This window comes from Phacochoerus africanus, chromosome 1 (assembly GCF_016906955.1).
Source record: "Phacochoerus africanus isolate WHEZ1 chromosome 1, ROS_Pafr_v1, whole genome shotgun sequence".
NCBI classification, from domain to species: domain Eukaryota; kingdom Metazoa; phylum Chordata; class Mammalia; order Artiodactyla; family Suidae; genus Phacochoerus; species Phacochoerus africanus.
In genome coordinates, this window is record NC_062544.1 from 287,474,853 (window position 1) to 287,493,984 (window position 19,132).

At 59.5% G+C, this 19,132-nt stretch overlaps 1 protein-coding gene across 1 annotated transcript; it reads right to left on the reverse strand.

Moving 5' to 3' along the window:
- Positions 1–3,186: 3,186 nt before the first annotated feature.
- SUMO3 (small ubiquitin like modifier 3) lies at positions 3,187–12,231 on the reverse strand. The gene is made up of 4 exons (XM_047798006.1): positions 12,088–12,231; positions 8,914–9,042; positions 5,977–6,048; positions 3,187–4,417 (listed from the first exon to the last, which is right to left on the reverse strand). Exons 1-4 carry the CDS (start codon positions 12,106–12,108, stop codon positions 4,325–4,327), a joined length of 315 nt encoding a protein of 104 aa, XP_047653962.1. The 5' UTR covers positions 12,109–12,231; the 3' UTR covers positions 3,187–4,324.
- Positions 12,232–19,132: the final 6,901 nt, after the last annotated feature.

Here is a 19,132-nt window from a genome sequence, read left to right on the forward strand (position 1 = left end):
AAAGAAGACACCGCCAGTCCGGTGGGCTAAAATGCACACGCTGGCACATGGACCGTGTCGGGGCTCGCTCGCTGCCCCCACCCCTGTGTCATTCAGAGGAGGTGACTTTGAGGCCCAAATGCAGTTAAAACGAGAACGTCCATGGAAGACCTTTGGTGCCCCTGTGGCTACCCTCACGGCTTTAGGTTTTAAGTGAGAAGACTGGCGATTGTGGTGGCCTTATTCCGTGTCGGTGTTTCTGGATTCAGCTTGGCCAAGAGAGGAGCTTTGGGAGTCAGGAGGGAGCAAAGCAGCAGCCCGACAGCCCCGACCCTCGCCACAACAGCCTGCTGACCAGCAGGACCAGGGGCAGCGCGTCCAGACTTGCCCACGGCCCCGTTGACAGTCCCCCAGACCACTGCTTCAGGAGGCCGACAAGGGTGGTCGTCTGCCTCCAGCTGCCCCCTCACCCGGCCCCAGGCTCCCTGAGGCTCCGGCTTCTCCAGCTGGGTAATGTGCATTCAGATGACTAGACTAGGGCGTCCTTTTCTCTTAGTGTTTTCGGAGATTCTACTGGTCGCCCCACTGTCTCTGGGCAATCTGTCGATGCTTCTTAGAATCCCCCTTACTTTAGAAAAAGTCGGCACTCTTAGTGCTTTGTAGCTTTGCCATGCAAGGATATGTAAACCTTTTTAAAAAGTGAAGTCTTGGAGTTCCCATTGTGGCGCAGCGCCAATGAATCCCACTAGGAACCATAAGGTTGCAGGTTCGATCCCTGGCCTTGCTCAGTGGGCTAAAGGTCCGGCATTGCCGTGAGCTGTGGCGTAGGTCGCAGACGCAGCTTGGATCTGGAATTGCCGTGGCTGTGGTGCAGGCCAGCAGCTGTAGCTCCAATTGGATCCCTAGCCTGGGAACCTCCATGTGCCACGGATGCGGCCCTAAAAAGCAAAAGAAAAGTCTATCCTCACGACACACACCCAACAGAGGCTTCTACAGAAGCTCCTGTGTAATGTCCTGTGCCGCTTTCTAGCATAATGTGTGACTTGTTGTGTGTCTCCTCTAACCAATACATGTCCCCTGAGGGCAGGGAATTTGTAATCTCGTGTGCCTGGATGCAGCCTCAGTGCCTGGACGAGGCAAGAAATTCTCTGTTGAGTTAAAACAATGCAAACAAACCTCACAATTATGCATTGTTAAGGCAGAGGTGTCTGTTCCCAAAATCCACTCCGACGCTACCTTTTCAAATGGCCATGTGCTAAGTTATGGAGACGACATGGTACTCTTTCCTAGGGCCGCACCTGAGGCATGGAGAAGCTCCCAGGCTAGTGGCTGAATCGGAGCTGCAGCTGCTGGCCTACACCACAGCCACAGCAAGGCAGGATCTGAGCCACGTCTGCGACCCACACTGCAGCTCATGGCAATCCCAGATCCCCGACCCACCGAGCGAGGCCAGGCTTCGAACCCACATCCTCACGGATGCTAGTCTGATTATTTCTGCTGCGCCACAATGGGAACTCCCAAGATGTCTTCAGACAGCTTCAAAGAGTAATGGACTTGCACAAATACTCATGAGGGTTCCTCCTCCTCGGGTCCCAGTAGCTGCCCTCTCTGTGGTCAAACCCCACTCCAGCCCCTCAGGCCAGACGTCAGAGGGTGTGGTTCCACGGCTACTAAAGGAAACGGCACTTTCCCACTTAGGAAGCCTGGGTGATGAAAAGCCATGTCATCACGACGCTTGGATGACAGTGCCTGCCAGATGCCAGGTGTTTTCTTAACTGCATCTGTGTCTGTGTCACTGCTACTTTTCTAGACGTCACTGGCTTATTGTGGGAGCATTGTGTGTGTTCATAGCTTGTACCGGGATTAGTATCAAGTGACAAGAACCAAAATACAAGTTGCTCCACGAGGTGGAAATCTCTTACCTCCACGTGGCCGGCGCAACAGCCTTGCCCCCGAAGCAGGCTCTGCTCCACGCGTCTTCCTCCTCGTGGCCGCCACTCCCTCCCTCCCTCCCTCCGTCCGAGATTCAGGGGGTACTGGACGCCCTGTATTGACTAAGTCTGGCATTCTCAGCTGGGGTCACTTGGTCCTGGTATCCCAAGGGTTCTGAGCAGCAGATGTGTGACACCTAAAGGCTTCTGCGCACTGAGAGGCCAGCAAGTTGGGAATACAAGTCGAGGCTTTTCTGGATTTGGGGACTCAAGTTCTGCTTTTCGGCAGCTCCTTTCCACGCAAGCATGTTTTGCGGGAGAGCCAGTATTCACGCACGCTCCCCCCCGCGCAGCGCATCTCAGCTAGGCTGGCACTGCCCCGTGTGCCTGGGACGGAGGGTTCCTGGGATGTGGGGCTTTTGGTGCTCAAACTGGCACAGTGCCAGCTGGGACCCAGGACCCTGACAACAGGACAAATAGGGCCTGTCTCCCTCTTGGGCATCAGTTTAACCCAAAGATGCTGGGAGTTAGGTTTATAAGATACTTTTAAAAGATTAATATCAACAGACCTATTCCTGCAGGTGCACGATTTGCATACATTTCAAAGGTAAAAGACAACCTCGGAGACTCCCAGCTCTCCTCGTGGGCGCTGCGGGTGACAGGCAGGCAGCACATTCTAATGCCCCCCCGGAAACTCATGCTGCCCTTAATCTAAGGCCCCCGGGCCAGTCCCCCTCCAGAGGTGCAGCGGCCACTCCTAATCTCAGGCCCCCGGGCCAGTGCCCCCGACAGGTGCAGGGGCTGCTCCCTCCTCCCTCCCCCGGTGCCTGGCACATGACTCCGTCCCTGGACTGTGAGGTCCTCCCGCTGCAATCCTCCTGCTGCGGCTGCAGCCAGATCAAGTGCTCTCCTGCCAGCTGCCCTTGACGTTTCAACGCACGCTCGTCTCCCCAGCGCTGCGACACCGGCGTCGCCGTGCAGGGCGTTCTCAAGCTCGTGTCCTCACTTGCGTTTCAAAACCGGTGAAGCGCCTCGTCTTCACAGCACCAACAACTTGGAGGGACGGGAGGCAGGCCCCCCAGGAGAGGGAGGAGCAGAGCCTGAGAGGGCGAGAAGGTGGCCTCGGCGGAGGCGCCGCCCGCCCGGGAGTCCGCGGGGCGGCGGCGGGGTCGCCAGAACGAGCCCTGAAATCAGTCTGCGAGGCCTCCAGGGAGGTCGCTGCAAACGCGGATGCGACACCGAGCCCACCCTCCAAATGCAGGATTCGACACACGGCCACGACAGAATCCCAAACTGTATTTACTGCGACAGTGGTGAGGGACACGAGAGATGGACAAACGGGGGCGGAGACATCCCCCTGGCGCCCGAAGAGCAAAACGCCAAGGGGACGCAGACACCTTCAGCAAGACGGCGGGCAAGCGAGAGGCGGCGGGGGCGGCGGCGGCCGGGGGACCCGACGGGCAGCGGAGGCCCGGGCCGGCGGGCAGCAGCGGGTCCGCACGGAAGGCCGGGAGGACCGTCCCAGCAGGACGGGGCCCACCCCAGCTGCTGAGCTCAGAGCGCACGCTGCACACCGACCGGGCGAGCGGGGCGCAGCCGCCAGGCCCCCGCGGCGTCTTCGCCTGCGGCCGCCCTTGGAAGCGGCTCCTTTACGCAAAAACCCAACCGCAAACCCAGCGATGTTCATCTTCCTTTTTATGTACAGACCATCATTACTCATCAGAAGAAAACACCAGAAGAAATCTGAGGCCCTGGCACTATGACCCGTGAGAAATGTGGGAATGACTTCCTTCTAACTCAGAAAAGGGGGAAAGCCAATTTTCTCTGCACCAAGCTGTGCCCGGGCAGCGGCGCTGGGCCGTGGGCGGTGGGCCGTGGTGGGGCCTGGGCCCCAGGCCCCCCGGGGCCACGTCCCTGAAAAACTTCTTACCTTTTAAGAAACATTCCAGTGTTTCCCCTGCAACTCGACTCTATTCTGTCAAAGCTTCCCTGTGTAACATTTAGCATTGAAAAGTCCTGTGCTCACAAGAAAGGCGTCTGTCTCCCACCCCAGCTGTGCCCCCGAAGCGCGGCCCCAGGCGCAGCGCAGCCGGGGCGGGCGGGGAGCTCGCTGCATGATTGGGACAAGGGGCCGGCGCCCGGGGTGGACGGTCAGGCCTCGGGTTTGAAGGAAACGGTATCAGAGGAAGAAAAACCAAAAATGAAAGGAAAAGCCAACCCCAAAGCCCTGGCGCTGCATTTTACCCGAACAAAGGTACCCGCCGAGACGGGCGAGCGGAGCCGCGCTCGACGCGTGTCACCGAGGAGAGCCCTTGGCTGAAGGTCCCCGGGTGTCTGCAGCCTCCTTCCTGGTCGGCGTGGTCACGCTTCACCATTCAACAGCAACCAGGCGCGGTGACCCGGGGACAGTCCCTCTAGAGGCGGCACCCCGAGAGGCAGCCGGCCCGCCTCGAGCCCCCCGTCTGCTGCTGGAACACGTCGATGGTGTCCTCGTCCTCCATCTCCAGCTGCGGGCACAGCGGGCGGTTAGTGTCCTCCCCACGGAAGCCAAAACGCCCACGGGGCAGGCGGGGTCGCCGCGCCGCCCCCCACGCCGGGCCCACGGCCGAGGCGCCCGGGCTCCGAGCCACCCCGGGGGGCCCGCAGGGAGGGGCTCCCTGTGGGTCCCCAAGAGCCACCTGCCCAGCAGGCTCGCCCGGCAGAACTCCGCCAAGAGCGGCCGCGCCAAAGGACTGGACCTGGCAGGAAAACCAAGTCTTGCTAAAAATGAACAAGCCTCGCCGAGCCCCGAGCCGCCCGCCGGCCTCTCTCCCGAGGCTCGCCCGCGTCCTGTCTGTCCCTCTCTTTAAGGCGCAGCCATCCACCGGACAGCCTCACACCGAAACGACGGCCGGCTGAGTCGGGCTTGATGCGCTCTTTGCCAAGACATCTTGTAGACACGGAGGAGAGTTTTCCAAAATTGATAAGGAAAGGCAAAGGCCTACAAAAGCGGGGGCACCTGAGGAAGAGTCGCGGCTCGGGCTCCCCCGTTCAGTCCCAGACTTCTGACGGCCACGAGGCAATCAGGACTGCGGCACCTGCAGTGAGACCTGCAGGCCCGCGGAACGGGGAACCTAGACAGAGCCCCGCCCCAGTACGGGCCTTCTAGCTTAAGTCTATTTCTGACCTAAAAAATAAATAAACAAATAAGCAAGTGTCTAAGATTTACTGAAAGGGACACAGAATTAGACCCCATTCAGGAGCATGAGTCCTGGGGACCAGAGGCCGCGACAGCCACGCCAACTGCACCCACAGGAAGGGGTCCCCTGCCACCCACCCCAGGCCAGGCAGACACGGTGCCAGTGTTTCCTGCCTGCCTCTTTCTCAGACGTGGCAGAGACCTCTGTCTGCTCCCCAAGCGAAAGGAAGCGCCTGCCACTCACACCGGCGAACCAGGGCTGGGGCAGCCATGTGCCCCAGAAACTACTGAGAAACCAAGTACCAGGGCTGGGGATGGGGGCGGGGGGCTGCCACAGACACCCCTGGGGCCTCCCTGTCCCGAGGCCGGAGACTCCCCACCGGGAGCAGAGCCCCTTCGCACCCACCCCCGATGCCCATAGCTCAGGCCCACTTGACACGGCTCTGGACCCCAAGGCCGTCCAGCCGCCCACCCCCGCGCCCAGCGCTCCTCAAGGGCACAGGAGGACACCAGGAATCGAGCGGCGCACTGCCTAACGTTGCAGACCCGGCACCCAGGCGACCAGTGGGTGGTGATCACCTGCCCAGCACACCTGGAGCCCGGAGCGGCTGAGGACAGGCACCCTGGCCCCGGCCGTGATCCCGGCCGCTCCGTCGAGCACCCAGCCCTCCTCCTCCTCCTCCCAACACCGAGGACGATGCTGACCAAGGACGTTTTTCTCACTCGAAAAACTAACCTTCAAAATGAAAACTCAAACTAATAATTAAAGCCACTGGTAACATGTAAGGTATTCCAGCGGAGCAGCAACTAGCGGCCCTCAGAGGGCGGCCACTCAAATGCAGATGGCGCAGCCCTCGAGCGAGTAGAGCCCACGCAGCGGCCCCATACCTGTGCTGGGGTGTCTGCTTCATTGATCGGCTGTCCGTCAAACCTGAACCGAATCTGCCTCATCGACAAGCCCTGAAAAGAAGAAGACACTGTCCTTAAAGAGCTCCTGCTAAACAACTGAAAAGAAAACCACGCACTTGTATCAAAATGCCAGCTTTCCGCACACACGGGTGCATGCTCCAGTTGAGCGCAAGGCCTCGCCGGTGCGCCGCGTTCACAGGAAGCCCCCGCGGTGACACATCAGGAGTCACCGTGTCAGCGTCGCCCAGCTCCCGGTGCCCTGCCCTCAGCCGCCCCGCTGGGAGCGGAGCCGAACCCGCCGCTCCCCTTGAAGCAGTTCTCAGAAATAGGTCAGGGAACCATGAGGCCACGTCCTGAGGGACAGGGGAGCGTGGCCGGCGGGGGGGGGGGGGTCAAGGCACACCTCTCTGCTCCCTCCTGAACCCTAGTGACGTGACCTAGAGGAGAAAGGGCATAAGCGACAAGGACAAGGAGCACGGGGGAGGGGATGTGCTGGCAGACAAAGGATGTCCCCTCTGGGCTGGAAGCTGGAAGCCCAGAGCTGTGAACACTAGACCCCAGCCGGGATGGGGGAGGGGAGGCCGAGGGCAGGTCGCGGCCCGACCCCGAGAGGCGGGGCAGGCTCTGGCCCTCCCATGGGCAGAAGGCCCACTTTCTGGAGAGGTGGCCTCAGGACGCCAGGCACGAGCCAGGCAGCCACGGTCAGCACACAGGACCCCTGGGGCTTCGCTCTGAAACCCAGGGAGGGGCGACATTTAAAGAAAGACTCTGCCCCGCGAGGGATGAAACCAAAGCAGGCAAGAGACGAGGAGGGCACAGGGGGAGAGGGGTCGGCGCACATCCGGACGTGTGCGCCCACGCACCTGCAGAGACGCACAGGCGCACCTGAAGCCCTGGGGCAGGGAGAACACAGAGCTCCCCCCGGGGGAAAGCAGCCTCGGAAAACAGGAAAGAATGAGGCCTTCTGAAAAGGAGAAATCATGACAGGAGCAAGCCTGTCCCTAAAACTCAGAAAACCTCCCAGAAAGGAAACCAACAGCCACCCAACCCCATGCACGACGGGGAGAAACGATGCAAACGCACACCACGGAGCAGGTGCTGCAGGCTGGCAGGGACGAAACGAAGGGGAGCGGGCCGCAGAGGGACACACGCCCCAGGAGCTGGCCAAGGCCTGCTGCCTGAGGCCAACAGTGTCTGGACAAAGCGCCCAGCAAAGGAGATGAAAAAGCAACCTGCCTCAAAGCCCACGGCAGTGACATTTCAGATCATGCAATCAGGTCCCTAAAGCTGGCAGAGAGGCACCAGGGGGCAGAGTCAGAGCAGCACTGAACCTTCCACACCAGCAGAGGAAAATAAAGGAAATGCTGCAGTAAGTCCCCAAAAAGAAAATGAGTTTCAACCTAGAAACTTACATTCAGGAGTTCCTATCATGGCTCGAACCCGACCTGCATCGAGGAGGACACGGGTTTGACCCCTGGCCTCGCTCAGCGGGTTAAGGATCTGGCGTTGCTGTGAGCCGTGGTGTAGGCTGGTGGCTACCGCTCCAATTCAACCCCGACCCTGGGAACTACCACATGCTGTGGGCACGGCCCTGAAAAAAAAGGAAGAAATTTGCAAATAGTCAAGTCTGAAGGTTTATAAAGCAATTCACTTTTCAGACATGCAGCACTTACACACTCTCTGAACAAGATACAGGAAGATATGCTCCATCAAAACAGAGAGGAAAGATCAATCCAGAAAACACACAGGAGAGGACTAAGGATGCTTCCAGAATGCGTCCAAAGTGGGGCAGGAAGGGAGGGGCCCCGGGAGGGACGACGGGACAGCAAAGACCCAGGGCGTGGGGGTGAGGCAGCAGGGGGGGCAGTACGGGGCACGGGGCACACACACAACTGCCACCAGACCAGGAGAAACAGGCTCAGGCAGGAGCCAGAAATCAGCACAAGTCGCTGTGTGGCCCTGGGAGCAGCGCAGCTCAGCCCCAGTCACGACAGAATCAGGAGATTCCAGAGCAAAGGACTGGCGTCGAGGCCAATCTGTGCACAGGGGCTGCGGGTGGGTGCGGATGGCGTGGCAGGGCTCAGCCCACCTGTCCCAGGAGAACTCCACCTCCAAACTCAAGAGGCACGAGGAGGAGAGGCACGGACACGCACACCCTGAAAACGCAGGAAAAAAGCTGGGCAGTGATGGCCTCTGAAGAGCAAGGTCTGAAAAGCGAGGCGAGAAAGACGAAGGCGTGGAGTTTCAGGTGCTTTTCACAACAGCGACAACCACAAGCCCAGGCAAAGAGCATCCAAGGCGAGAACAGGAACTGAGGTCCGCTATTTCCAAAGCATCCGGAGAAACGCCACCGCCAGAAAGGACCGGCTCCCGTGGGGGCCCAAGGACACAGTCCTGCTCACACGAAAGGGACACGGAAGCGGTCCATCTCACGGGTCACCGTGAGGGGCATGAGAGCCTCTGCTCCCGACCTCGAAGAGCAATAAAGAAAAGGCAAGAATCAAGCACTGTCTGGAAACCAAGCCAGGCCGGGTCTCCACAGACGCCGAGGAGAAGGGGGACGCGAACCCCCCGCTATGATCCCAGCAGCACCAGGAAGACTTGCCAGGCACCCCGACCAGGGGCAACGGGTGCCCTACCTGCTAAAGATGGAGCGACCGCCAGCCTGCAGGAGACGGGACAGAAGAGGGAGGACCTCCGGGGGGGGGGGGTGCATGCACACACACAGGCGCACACACAGGGGCACACGCACACACACAGGGGCACACGCACATACACAGGCACACACATGCACACACATGCACATGCAGGCACGCACACACACAGGTGCACACACACACACAGGTGCACACGCACACACACAAGTGCACACGCGCACACACGCAGGCACGCGCAGGCGCTCCAGCACCACCGCACCTGGCGCTCGCAGTAGGCCTTCATCAGCTTGCTGAGCGGCGTGTGTCTCTTGATCTTGAACTGGACCACGGAGCCGTCCTGCCCGGCCACCTTCAGGTTGATGTGGTCATTCTCCGTCTTCACCCCCTCCTGCAACGACACGCGGATCTGGCCTCCGCCCGCCTCCCCACTGCCCGCAGCTCAAAGGCCAGCGTTCGGCGGCGGCTGGTCTCCCCGACATCATTGAAACCAACCCAATCCCCCCCTCGCTCCAGCAATCCCACCTCTGCCCCGAAGCCTTGATTTCCGCACAGAACTTCTAACACGTCCTGCACGTCTAATGTCTTCAGACTCAATAGACTCAATTCGAGGGAGAACACCCGCCTAACGGACCCCGGAACCCACAGAGGGCGAGTCCACCTTTGCCCTGAGATCACTTAAAAAAATCACTCATTGACTTATTTTGCCTTTTCAGGGCCGCACCCACAGCATTTGGAGGTTCCCAGGCGAGGGGTCGAATCGGAGTTGCAGCTGCCAGCCTATACCACAGCCACAGCAACGCCAGATCCTTAAACCACTGAGCAAGGCCGGGCATCGAACCCACGTCCTCATGGATACGAGTCGGGTTCATACCACTGAGCCACGATGGGAACTCCTGTTGTGTTTTTTGATGTACAAAATTTTGACAATTTTCACGAAGTCTAGTTTGTTTTTCTTCATGCTGCCTGTGCCAATGATGTCACATCCAAGAAGCCACTGCCAGGTCCCATGTCATGGAGCTTTCCTCTGTTTTCTCCCGAGAGTTGAACTGTTTTAGGTCCTTGGTCCACCTTGAGTTAATTTTTGCATACAGTGACAAGAAAAATCCAACTTCAGTCTTTTTTTTTTTTTTTACGGCCACATGTGCAACATATGGAGGTTCCCGGGCTAGGGGTCCAATCGGAGGTGTAGCTGCCGGCCTAACATGACAGCCATGGCAAGGCAGGATCCAAGCTGCATCTGGGACCTACACCACAGCTCACGGCAATGCTACATCCTTAATCCACCGAGCGAGGCCAGGGATCGAACCCGAAACCTCATGGGTACTAGCAGGGTTCCTTAGCACTGAAGCACAAGGGGAACGCCTCCAACTTTTTTCTCTTTGCATGCGGACATAGGATGCATTTGCTTTTTTAACGAGAAGGTACTGGTGTGTTCAATGAGACGCAGGGGCCAGAGCACAAAGCAGACAGAGACGGGGCAGGGGCTGAAGGCCAGGCAGAGGAAGGCACCAAGACCACATGGCCTGTCCCCGACCCCTGGTGAATTCCCAATAAGCCAGTGAACTACTGCCAAGAAAGGGGGCGGCGGGGGGGGGGGGGGGGGGAAGAGGCCCTATGAACAAGACCCACAGTTCCGACCATCAGGCCTCTGCCTGTGCTCTCCAGGGAGGCAGAACTGGCCTCCCAACGGATCCCAAGGTTTTCTTTCCACCAAGATGGGCTGGAGCGGGCCTCCTACCACCCCCAGGCCCAGAGGAGAGCTCGGCAGGCAGCGAGGCTGTGGTGGGCAGGGGTGGGGCACGAGGCCTTGTCTGGAAAGCAGTGAAAACAAGTTTATTCAACTGAATTGGGCCGTGGGCTGGACCACGTGGGAGAGCTAAGTTTGAACACACCAAAGGAACGAGATCTATGTGTATTTCATCACATTTAAACTGCAGAAAGAGGCCCCTAGAAAGCATGAAGAAGGGGCGCTTGTGTTCAGCCTCCGATAAACAAAGGATCCAGGGCGCGAGTGCTAGAAAAGGCTGAGTGAGAAATGTAACTGGCCGCAAGTAAAAAGCAAAGGCAGGAGCTCCTGCTGTGGCACAAAGGGACTGACGGGTCTCTGCAGGGGCAGGTACATGAGTTCGATACCAGGCACAGTGGGTAAAGGTTCAGTGTTACCATAGCCGCAGCATAGGACACAGCTCTGCTGGGATTCAACCCATGGCACAGGAACTGCATGTGCCACGGGGCAGCCAAAATAAAAGAAAAAGAAAAAAGTAATAGAATAAAAAACAAAGAGAGCTCCAACTGCACCCGGAGAGAGGAAGCTCCTGAGGGCACCTCTTCTCACAGGCCCCACAGGGGGCTCCCGACCTGGGGCTCAACCAGGGGGTCCGTGACCAGGGGTCTGGTGACCAGGGGTTCCGTGCCCTGGACCCCAACCCCAGCTCTGCCTCCTGGGCTCCAGTCTCAGCTGCAGGGGGGGAACCTCCAGCGGGGCTGGCAGCAGAGAAAGCCTGCACGCCATCGTTCAACTCGAAGCAGATCTGCTACTTGGAAGACACTGACCCCAAGGGTCTGGAAGCCTGTCTTTAACAGGAGGGGGAGGGCTAAGGGCCAGCGCAGCAGACTCAAGGGCGCAGACCTGACAGCCTGGGGGAAGGGCGGCAGGGGGCACACAGTAAACGACGGGGGAGGTGGGCGCACGCCCAGGGGGGCGACCGTGCCTCCAGACAGGTCAGGCCTCTCGGAGCCCCTGTCCCCAGCCTGCGCCCCCTCGGGCTCTCCGCAGTGAGGGCTGAGGAGGAGGCCCTCCGAGGGGCAGTAGGGCCCAGGCAGGCCAGGACCTTCGGTCCTGGCATGAGGGGCGCAGCAGGGAGAGTCCAAAGAGGAAAGAGGTTCTGGGGAGGGGCGGTCCCAAAGAGGGACTGGGGGAGACCCAGGCAGGTCCCAGCCAGGAGGGTCAGGTCCAGGAGGGTCCAGGATGGTCCAGGATAGGGGTGCCACTCGCCGAGACAACGGGGCGGGGCTCCTCGGGGCGGGGCGGGGCCGTGGGGGTGGAGCTCTTGTCTGGGGGAGGGGGGGAGGCCTGGGAGGGGCGGGGCTCGGGACGGGGCGGCCCCCGTGGGGAGGGGCCTGGGCGGAGGGAGGGGCCTGGGCGGAGGGAGGGGCCTGGGCGGAGGGAGGGGCCTGGGCGGAGGGAGGGGCCTGGGCGGAGGGAGGGGGCGCGCGGCGGGGCGCGCGGCCGGGCGGGGGAGGGGAGCCGAGCGGAGCCCGGCGGCGCGGGGGAGGGGGCCGGGGAAGCCGGGTGGCGCCGCGGACCCCGGGCCCCGGAGGCCGGTGGCGGGTCGGAGGGCGGTGCAGCACGGGGCGCAGGCGGGGGTGGGGACGGCGGCGACGGCGGCGCGGGCTGGAGGCAGAGCACGGGCCCGCGCCCTACGGCCCTTACCTTGGGCTTCTCCTCGGACATGGCTGCGCGCGGCGGGCGGCGGGGCAGCAGCAGCGCCGGGCGGGCGAGTCACGCTCTCGGCCCGCCGCTCTCCCGCCGCAGCTGCTCTCGGGGCCGCGCTTTGCCCCCAAATCCCTGCGCGCCGGTTGGCCAGCGCGGGTCACGTGGTGGGCGCGCGTGCACGAGGCGCGATCCCGGGGCGTCGGACGCGCGCCTGGCCTGCCGGCCGAGGTTCCTGGCGGTTGGAAATGCGTCACCGGGCGGGGCCCCGCGAAATCCGGCGTCGGGGTTGGGGGTTCCCAAGGCAGCGGGGGCTCGGGTCCGCCCGAGGGGTGGGGGGTGCGCTGGGACCCGGGAGGCGTGCAGGGCAGCTAGGGTGGGGGCGATGGGACCCGGGGGGCACACGGGGCAGCGATGGGGGCAAACTGGAACCCCGAGGTGCTCAGAGAACCGGGCCAGGAGGCCTTGCGCTTTATCATGGAGCCTGAGAACGGCCCCTGCTCTGGTCCCCAGAACTGGTCCCCCTACTGCAGCACCACCAGCCAAGCCTAAGTGCACCCACTGCTTTTCTTTTCTGGTTAGGGTGTTTCTCAGAGGAAAAAAAGGAAAATAAAGCCAGCCAGGCGAGCCACTTCAGGGGACGTGAGTGAGAACGGTGTCTTGGGAGGCGCCCCCACTACTGGGGAAGGTGCAGCTTGCCTTCACCCGGAGCCAAGTGTCGGGCCTCGAAGTGGAGTGAAGGAAGGGGTGGAGGCTGACCCACCCGGCCACTCCGTCCACTAAGGAGGCAGGGCATGACTTCCTTTAGCAAACCCACTCAGGCTCCAAGGTCCGGCCACCTCCACTCTGCGATCCCAGGGGACAGAGGCATAAATGGCATTTCTGGGAGGGAGACGGGGAGGCAGAAGCCTCTCTCTGTGATGGGCTAGGCTGCTTGTTCTTCTCCCCCTGTCCAGCCCCCTTCTGAGCTTGGCCAGTGGAAGCCGAGCACCTGGGGCAGGTGGGGACCGCTTTGCTACCCTACCTGGAAGCTGTGCACCTGACCTTTACATCAGCCCATTTTACAGGTGAGGAAACTGAGTTACCTGACGTCCTAGCGTGGGTGAGCAATGCCGCTGGGATGTGAGCACAGGCAGTGGTCCGTGTGTCTGACCAGTGTGCTCTCCTGCCTCAGGACAAACCCAGGGCTCAACCCCAGCAGGACAGGCTGAAACGGGCGCTCAGGCAACCTCGGGAAATGTGGTGAAGAATGGGCCCTGGTCAGGAAGCCCTCCAGGATTCTGAGGCCCTGGCTCTTCCCGCCCTCCCCGTCTCCACCCCATGCCTCAGAGGAAAGGGACCAGCAGTGGCCGACATGGACTGACCCCTCGGGGGTGCCGGCTGTGGTCCCAAGCGCGCATCAAGGCTCACAACACTCTGCAGCAGGGACCTTAGCCCCCTGTTCTTCCGGTCAGGGAAAGAAGGTTGCGGGAGGGCGGGCTGCACAGGGTCACGCACTAGGAGGTGGCAGGGTCTGGATTTGAACCCAGGTCACTAGATGGCTTCCATCTGAAGGCCCTGCTGACGGGGTTCTGCTCACTTCCTGACGCTGTTGAAAGGCCACAGGGCCAAGTATTGATGGGGCCTTAATTTCACAAACCACTTTGGACCCTTCAAAATGCACTTCCTTGGGTGTTCCCATTGAAACAAACCCAACTAGCATCCATGAGGACAAGGGTTCAATCCCTGACCCCACTCAGTGGGTTAAGGAGCCGGTGTTGCTGTGAGCTATGGTGTAGGTCGCAGACATGGCTTGGATCTGGTGTTGCTGTGGCCGCTGTGTAGGCCGGCCGCTATAGCTCTGATTCAACCCCTAACCTGGGAACTTCCATCTGCTGCCGGTGGGGCCCTCAAAAATGAAAAAAAAAAAAAAAAAATTCGCATCCTTGGCTAGAGGCCCCATTTAGGAGAAGGGAAGGCGCTCCCAAGAAACGGAGCTGCCACGTAACAGGCTGACGAAGTCTCTCCATCGAAAGGTCTGAGCAGAGCCAACCTCCATCTCAGCCAGGACTGAGGGTCCTGGAGTCCGGGCAGTGTCGCCCCTACCAGAGGGCCCTCGGGTACAACGACTGGCTCAAGCTCTGCTTCCTGGAGAGGGGGGTCTCCAGGAACTGGCCCTTCCAGAACAGAGATGGACAGTGGGGCCCAGAACTGCCCCCAGCTGACGGGCTGTGGGGTAGCTTCGCGTAGGCGGCGTTTGAACCCATCGTTCGTCATCGGCTCTGAGACACCATCAGCTGTAAAGCATGAAGTTGGTTTATTTAGCACAGACGCGTTAAACCAAGACAGGTAGGTTATGGATGGAAGACGTCCTGGTTTCAGACTTGCTGAAGGGTGAAAAACCTGTGGCTTAGAATTGATGAAATGCAGTATCTTAAGGTGTTCCAGTAAGGATTCGAACTGTGGTTCATTCGTAGGACAAAAGCCTGCGTCCCCAGCAAAAGAAATGTGTAAAAAAAGAGTCGTTGGTGACAGGAAAAGATGCGCATATGTTGAGTCATTTTTTTTTTTTCTTTTTATGGCCCCACCCGTGACATATGGAAGTACCCAGCTCAGGGGTTGAATCAGAGCTGCATCTGGGGCCTATGCCACAGCCACAGCCACATCAGATCCGAGCTGCCTCTGCGACTTATGCCAGATCCTGAACCCACTGAGCAAGGCCAGGGATGGAACCCACACACTCACAGAGGCTATATCAGTTCCTTAACCCTCTATGCCATAATGGGGACTCCTGTTGATACATTTTTTAAAAGTGAATTATAAAACTATTGCAGTTTTGAAGTTCCCTGGTGGCTCACAAGTTAAGGATCCAGTGTTGTCACTGCTGTGGCTTGGGTCTCTGCTGTGGTATGGGCTCCCTGGCCAGAGAACTTTCGTATGCCGTGAGCGCAGCCAAAAAAAAAAAAAAAAGCCTGTGGTTTTGAACGATCAGAAAATCTGTATAAAGTATGTTGAAACTCTGCTTGAAGACACCAAATCGCTACCAAAACAGAAGAGACTCTCTCTGAGGGCAGAGGTCCCAGAAGGAAGGAAAGTGGTTTTTCTTTCAGGGGTTTCGTGACTAGTATGGTGTGTCATCAGCTCAGTGGCTGTAACAAAATACCACAGCCCGGGCAGCTTGAGCAAATATTTATTCCCTCACAGTAGTGGAGGCTAGAAGGCCAAGATCAAGGCGGGCGGGTGGGTTTCTCCTGGGGCCTCTCTCCTCGGCTCGAAGATGGCCACCAACTCCTCGTGTCCTCGCGGGGCCTTTCCTCTGTGTGTGCGTGGAGGGGGCAGTGCCGTCCCTTAGGTATGCAGTGGGCGAGAGGCTGAGGCCCTGAGCAGAGCCTCTGGGTCTGAGGGGATGGAGGAGATAGTCCCTGGGCATGGCCGGGCAAGGTAAACTGGCTGGGGGCTCTGATGACGCCCGGGAGCTTCGGCTGGAGCTCTGGGCCTACAGCAGAGGAGTGAGGCTGAGGCCCAGGTAGGTGAGTCCACGGAGACTGAAACCGGCATCCAAAGTTGCATTCGTGGAGCTCCCGCTGTGGCGTAGCAGGGCCGGCCGTGTCTTGGGAGCCCTGAGATGCAGGTTTGATCCCCGGCCCAGCACAGTTGGCTTAAGGATCCGATGTTGCCGAAGCTGCAGCTTAGGTCGCAACAATGGCTCAGATCTGACCCCTGGCCCGGGAACTCCATACGCCGCAGGGCGGCCCGAAAAGAGAACAAAACGCAGCAAAACTGCACTCACTCCCGAACTGCAGCAGGCTCATCTGCTCGCCTTCCCACTGCCGGCCTTGCGGCCAAAGGAAACCCCTGCAGGAAAATGGCCTCGCCCAGGGCCTCCCATCAACCAAACACCTTCGTACACACCGTCCGGGAGAGAAAGTTTCCAAAGAAAGCCAGAAAGCAAATGTCCAAAACCAAGGGGAAAATGTGTATATACTGGCAATAAATCCATAGGAGAACAGGCTCTTGGCATTATAAGTTTTAAAATAACTAAGAAAGAAAGAGAAAAACTCTACTACGTTCAAGCCAACAGACGATGAGACGGACATTTTCAGCAGGAACGTGGACTCTCTAAGAAAGGATCAGCGGCATTGAAGACAAAACTATGCTCCCTGAAACGATGACCTCAGTGCCTGGGCTCAGTAACAGGTTAGACCCAACGGAAGGCAGGGCAGAAGAAGCCAGAAGCGGAGGGAGAAGATGCCCCCCAACCAGATGAGAAATAACTTTCAAACCGCTGCAAGGAGAACAAGGCAGCAACAAAACTCGGCCAATCCGACGAGGTCATAAAACAAGAAATTCAGACCATGCCCGCCCCTGGCCACACCCCCCATGGTCCCACCCAACACGAGAGACACCCCAAACTCCTCTCCTTTCCTGGCTCTCAAGCCTTTTCAGACCGGCTTGGGGGGCACCTGTCCTGCTCTCGCCAGAAAGCCCCCCTGGGTGAGGGATGGAGGCCTCCACCCGCCCTGGGGGGCGGGGTGTTGTCATCAGTCTTCACGGCGGAACCGTGTGTGGCACAAGGGTCCATCCTTCCGAAACGTGCCGCAAGGACACGAACTAAGCAGGCACATCAGAAACACGCCCTCCGATTCCCGGGCCGTCCCACTCTTTGGGGTCCACAGATGCAGACTATTGCCTTTGGAAAGGATAAGCCACGAGATCCTGCTGTGCAGCACTGGGAACTCCATCTAGTCACGTGATGGGGCAGGACGCTATGAGAAAAAGGAATGTGTGCGTGTGACGGGGTCACCTTGCTGTACGGTGGGAAACCAGCTATAATGGAAAAAATAAAAACGGAGTTCCCTTCGTGCCGCAGTGGTTAACAAATCCGACTGGGAACCATGAGGTTGCGGGTTCCATCCCTGGCCTCACTCAGTGGGTTGCGGATCTGGCGTTGCCGTGAGCTGTGGTGCAGGCCGGCAGCTGCAGCTCTGATTTGACCCCTGGCCTGGGAACCTCCACATGCCACGGGTGGGGCCCTAGAAAGACAAAAAGGAAAACACCATTGAGACAGGACAGGCTGGGAGTTCCCGCTGCGGCACAGTGGAAACAAATCCGACTAGTATCCATGAGGATGCGGGTTCCATCCCGGGCCCCGCTCAGTGGGCTGTGGGTTAAAGATCTGGTGTAGGCCGGCAGCTCCAGCTCTGATTTGACCCCTAGCCTGGGACCCTCCATGTGCTGTGGGAGCCACCCTAAAAAGCAAAAAACAAACAAAAAGACATGACAAGCAGCACAAGTAGACGCGGATGTGGCTCAGATGCTGGGACTGTCAGGCAGGCTTTGTGTTAAGGCTGCAGGTGGAAAGGGCGGGAACTCAGCACGGAGACAGACTGAGGAAGCGGCCCGAGGAAGTGCGGGAGGCCATCGCAGGTGACGGGGGAGGACTGGGCCGTCTGCGGGCTCCCGACGCCTCTGGGACAGGCCCAGCATCCCCCGCGAGCTCCCAGATGAGACAGTGGGACTTCCCCAAGCCGAAAAGAGAGGACAGTTCCCCCGACGGAACAGGGCAAACAAAAGCCCTGGACTAAGGTCAGATGGTCTGACTCGTGTCATCGGGGTACAGAGGGAGGAGAGAGGACAAAAGCCGTACTTGAAAAAATGACAGCTACGCACTTTCCGAATATGAAGCGACTACAGCGCAGATCCAAATTCCGAAGCCTTTATTATTATTGTTGTTGTTGTTGTTTTGTCTTTTCGCCATTTTCTTGGGCCGCTTCTGCGGGATATGGAGGTTCCCAGGCTAGGGGTCTAATCGGAGCTGTAGCCACCGGCCTACACCACAGCCACAGCAACGCGGGATCCGAGCTGCGTCTGCGACCTACACCACAGCTCACGGCAACGCTGGGTCCTCGACCCACTGAGCAAGGCCAGGGATCGAACCCGCAACCTCATGGTTCCTAGTCGGAGTTGTTAACCACTGCGCCACGACGGGAACTCCCCGAAGGCTTTAAATACACATATGTAATCATATATGCAGTGAGTATAGAAAAGGCGCCCAGGACAGAGGGCATCCCCAGTGATGAAAACCGGATAAAGACAGCATCCTGAAGGCAGATGGAGGGAGAAGACACGTTACGAGCAGAGGAACAAGGATCAGACTTAAAGCCCACCCGGCGCAGAAGCGAGGCCCACTGAAGACAGTGTGGACGAGGACGTGACGCCTTCAGAGACTCTAAACCCAGATTTCTAGACCCAGCAGGTACCCCTCCAGGGCAGAGAGACCTCTGGTGGAGGAGGCCAAACGAGCAGCTGCCAGAGGCCCTGAACGCTGGCTGAGGGCGGGCCGGCCTAGCGGAGCTGGGGTTCGTCCTCGTCGCCGCCCAGCTTTGACCCAAGGGTGGCCCAGGGCAGGGGCCAGAGCTCCAAGGGAGACGCTGTCCGCAGGGCGGGCTGTGCAGAGCAGGCAGTGAGCCCAGCTCAGGTTCCTCGGTTTGGCTGGGGTTTTCATGCCCACAGGCCTCTCCTGAAAAGAAAGTCTGATGGCAGAGCCGCCCTGTGGCAGCAGAGTGGGCACCCGAAACCTCAAGGGAAAACCCACCCCTGTGGCCACAGGAGCAGGAAAGGGACCCCCGCATTCCAGAAAGTGTTGGGGAACCTTCACGACAGCACCGGATCTCAGCACCTCGCAGAGGCCACAGCCTCCGAACAGTGGGACAAGGCAGGGGCCGCCCCTGCCCACGGCCCGGGCCCCAAGCAAGGCTCACATGTCCACATGTCTGTGCGAGCGGGGCTGGGGAACGTCCTGGAACCAGACGTCACACCTGTCGGACCAGGTGGGTGACGGACAGGCTGGACCGGGCTGAGGATGCAGCCGGGAGAGCAGCCCAGGACTCGGGCTGGTGTTGCTCGGCTGCCTAACCGAACCTCGGGCTTCCCCTGGGTCCTCGGACGTAGAGTCACCCATGCCCTGGGCATCTGGTTCCCACAAGCTTCCCGGAGACTCCGATGCGTCCCAAGGGTGGACGGTGGCGCTGCTCCGATGGGAAACTGCAGACCCGTTGTTGTCAGG

Excerpts from the sequence above, each read along its gene's own strand:
- SUMO3 (XM_047798006.1), bottom strand. The coding sequence starts at position 12,108 with ATGTCCGAGGAGAAGCCCAAG. Across the intron at positions 9,043-12,087 it reads TGTCCGAGGAGAAGCCCAAG|GAGGGGGTGAAGACGGAGAA; the intron begins GTAAGGGCCGTA and ends GTGTCGTTGCAG. Across the intron at positions 6,049-8,913 it reads AGGCCTACTGCGAGCGCCAG|GGCTTGTCGATGAGGCAGAT; the intron begins GTGCGGTGGTGC and ends TCTTCTTTTCAG.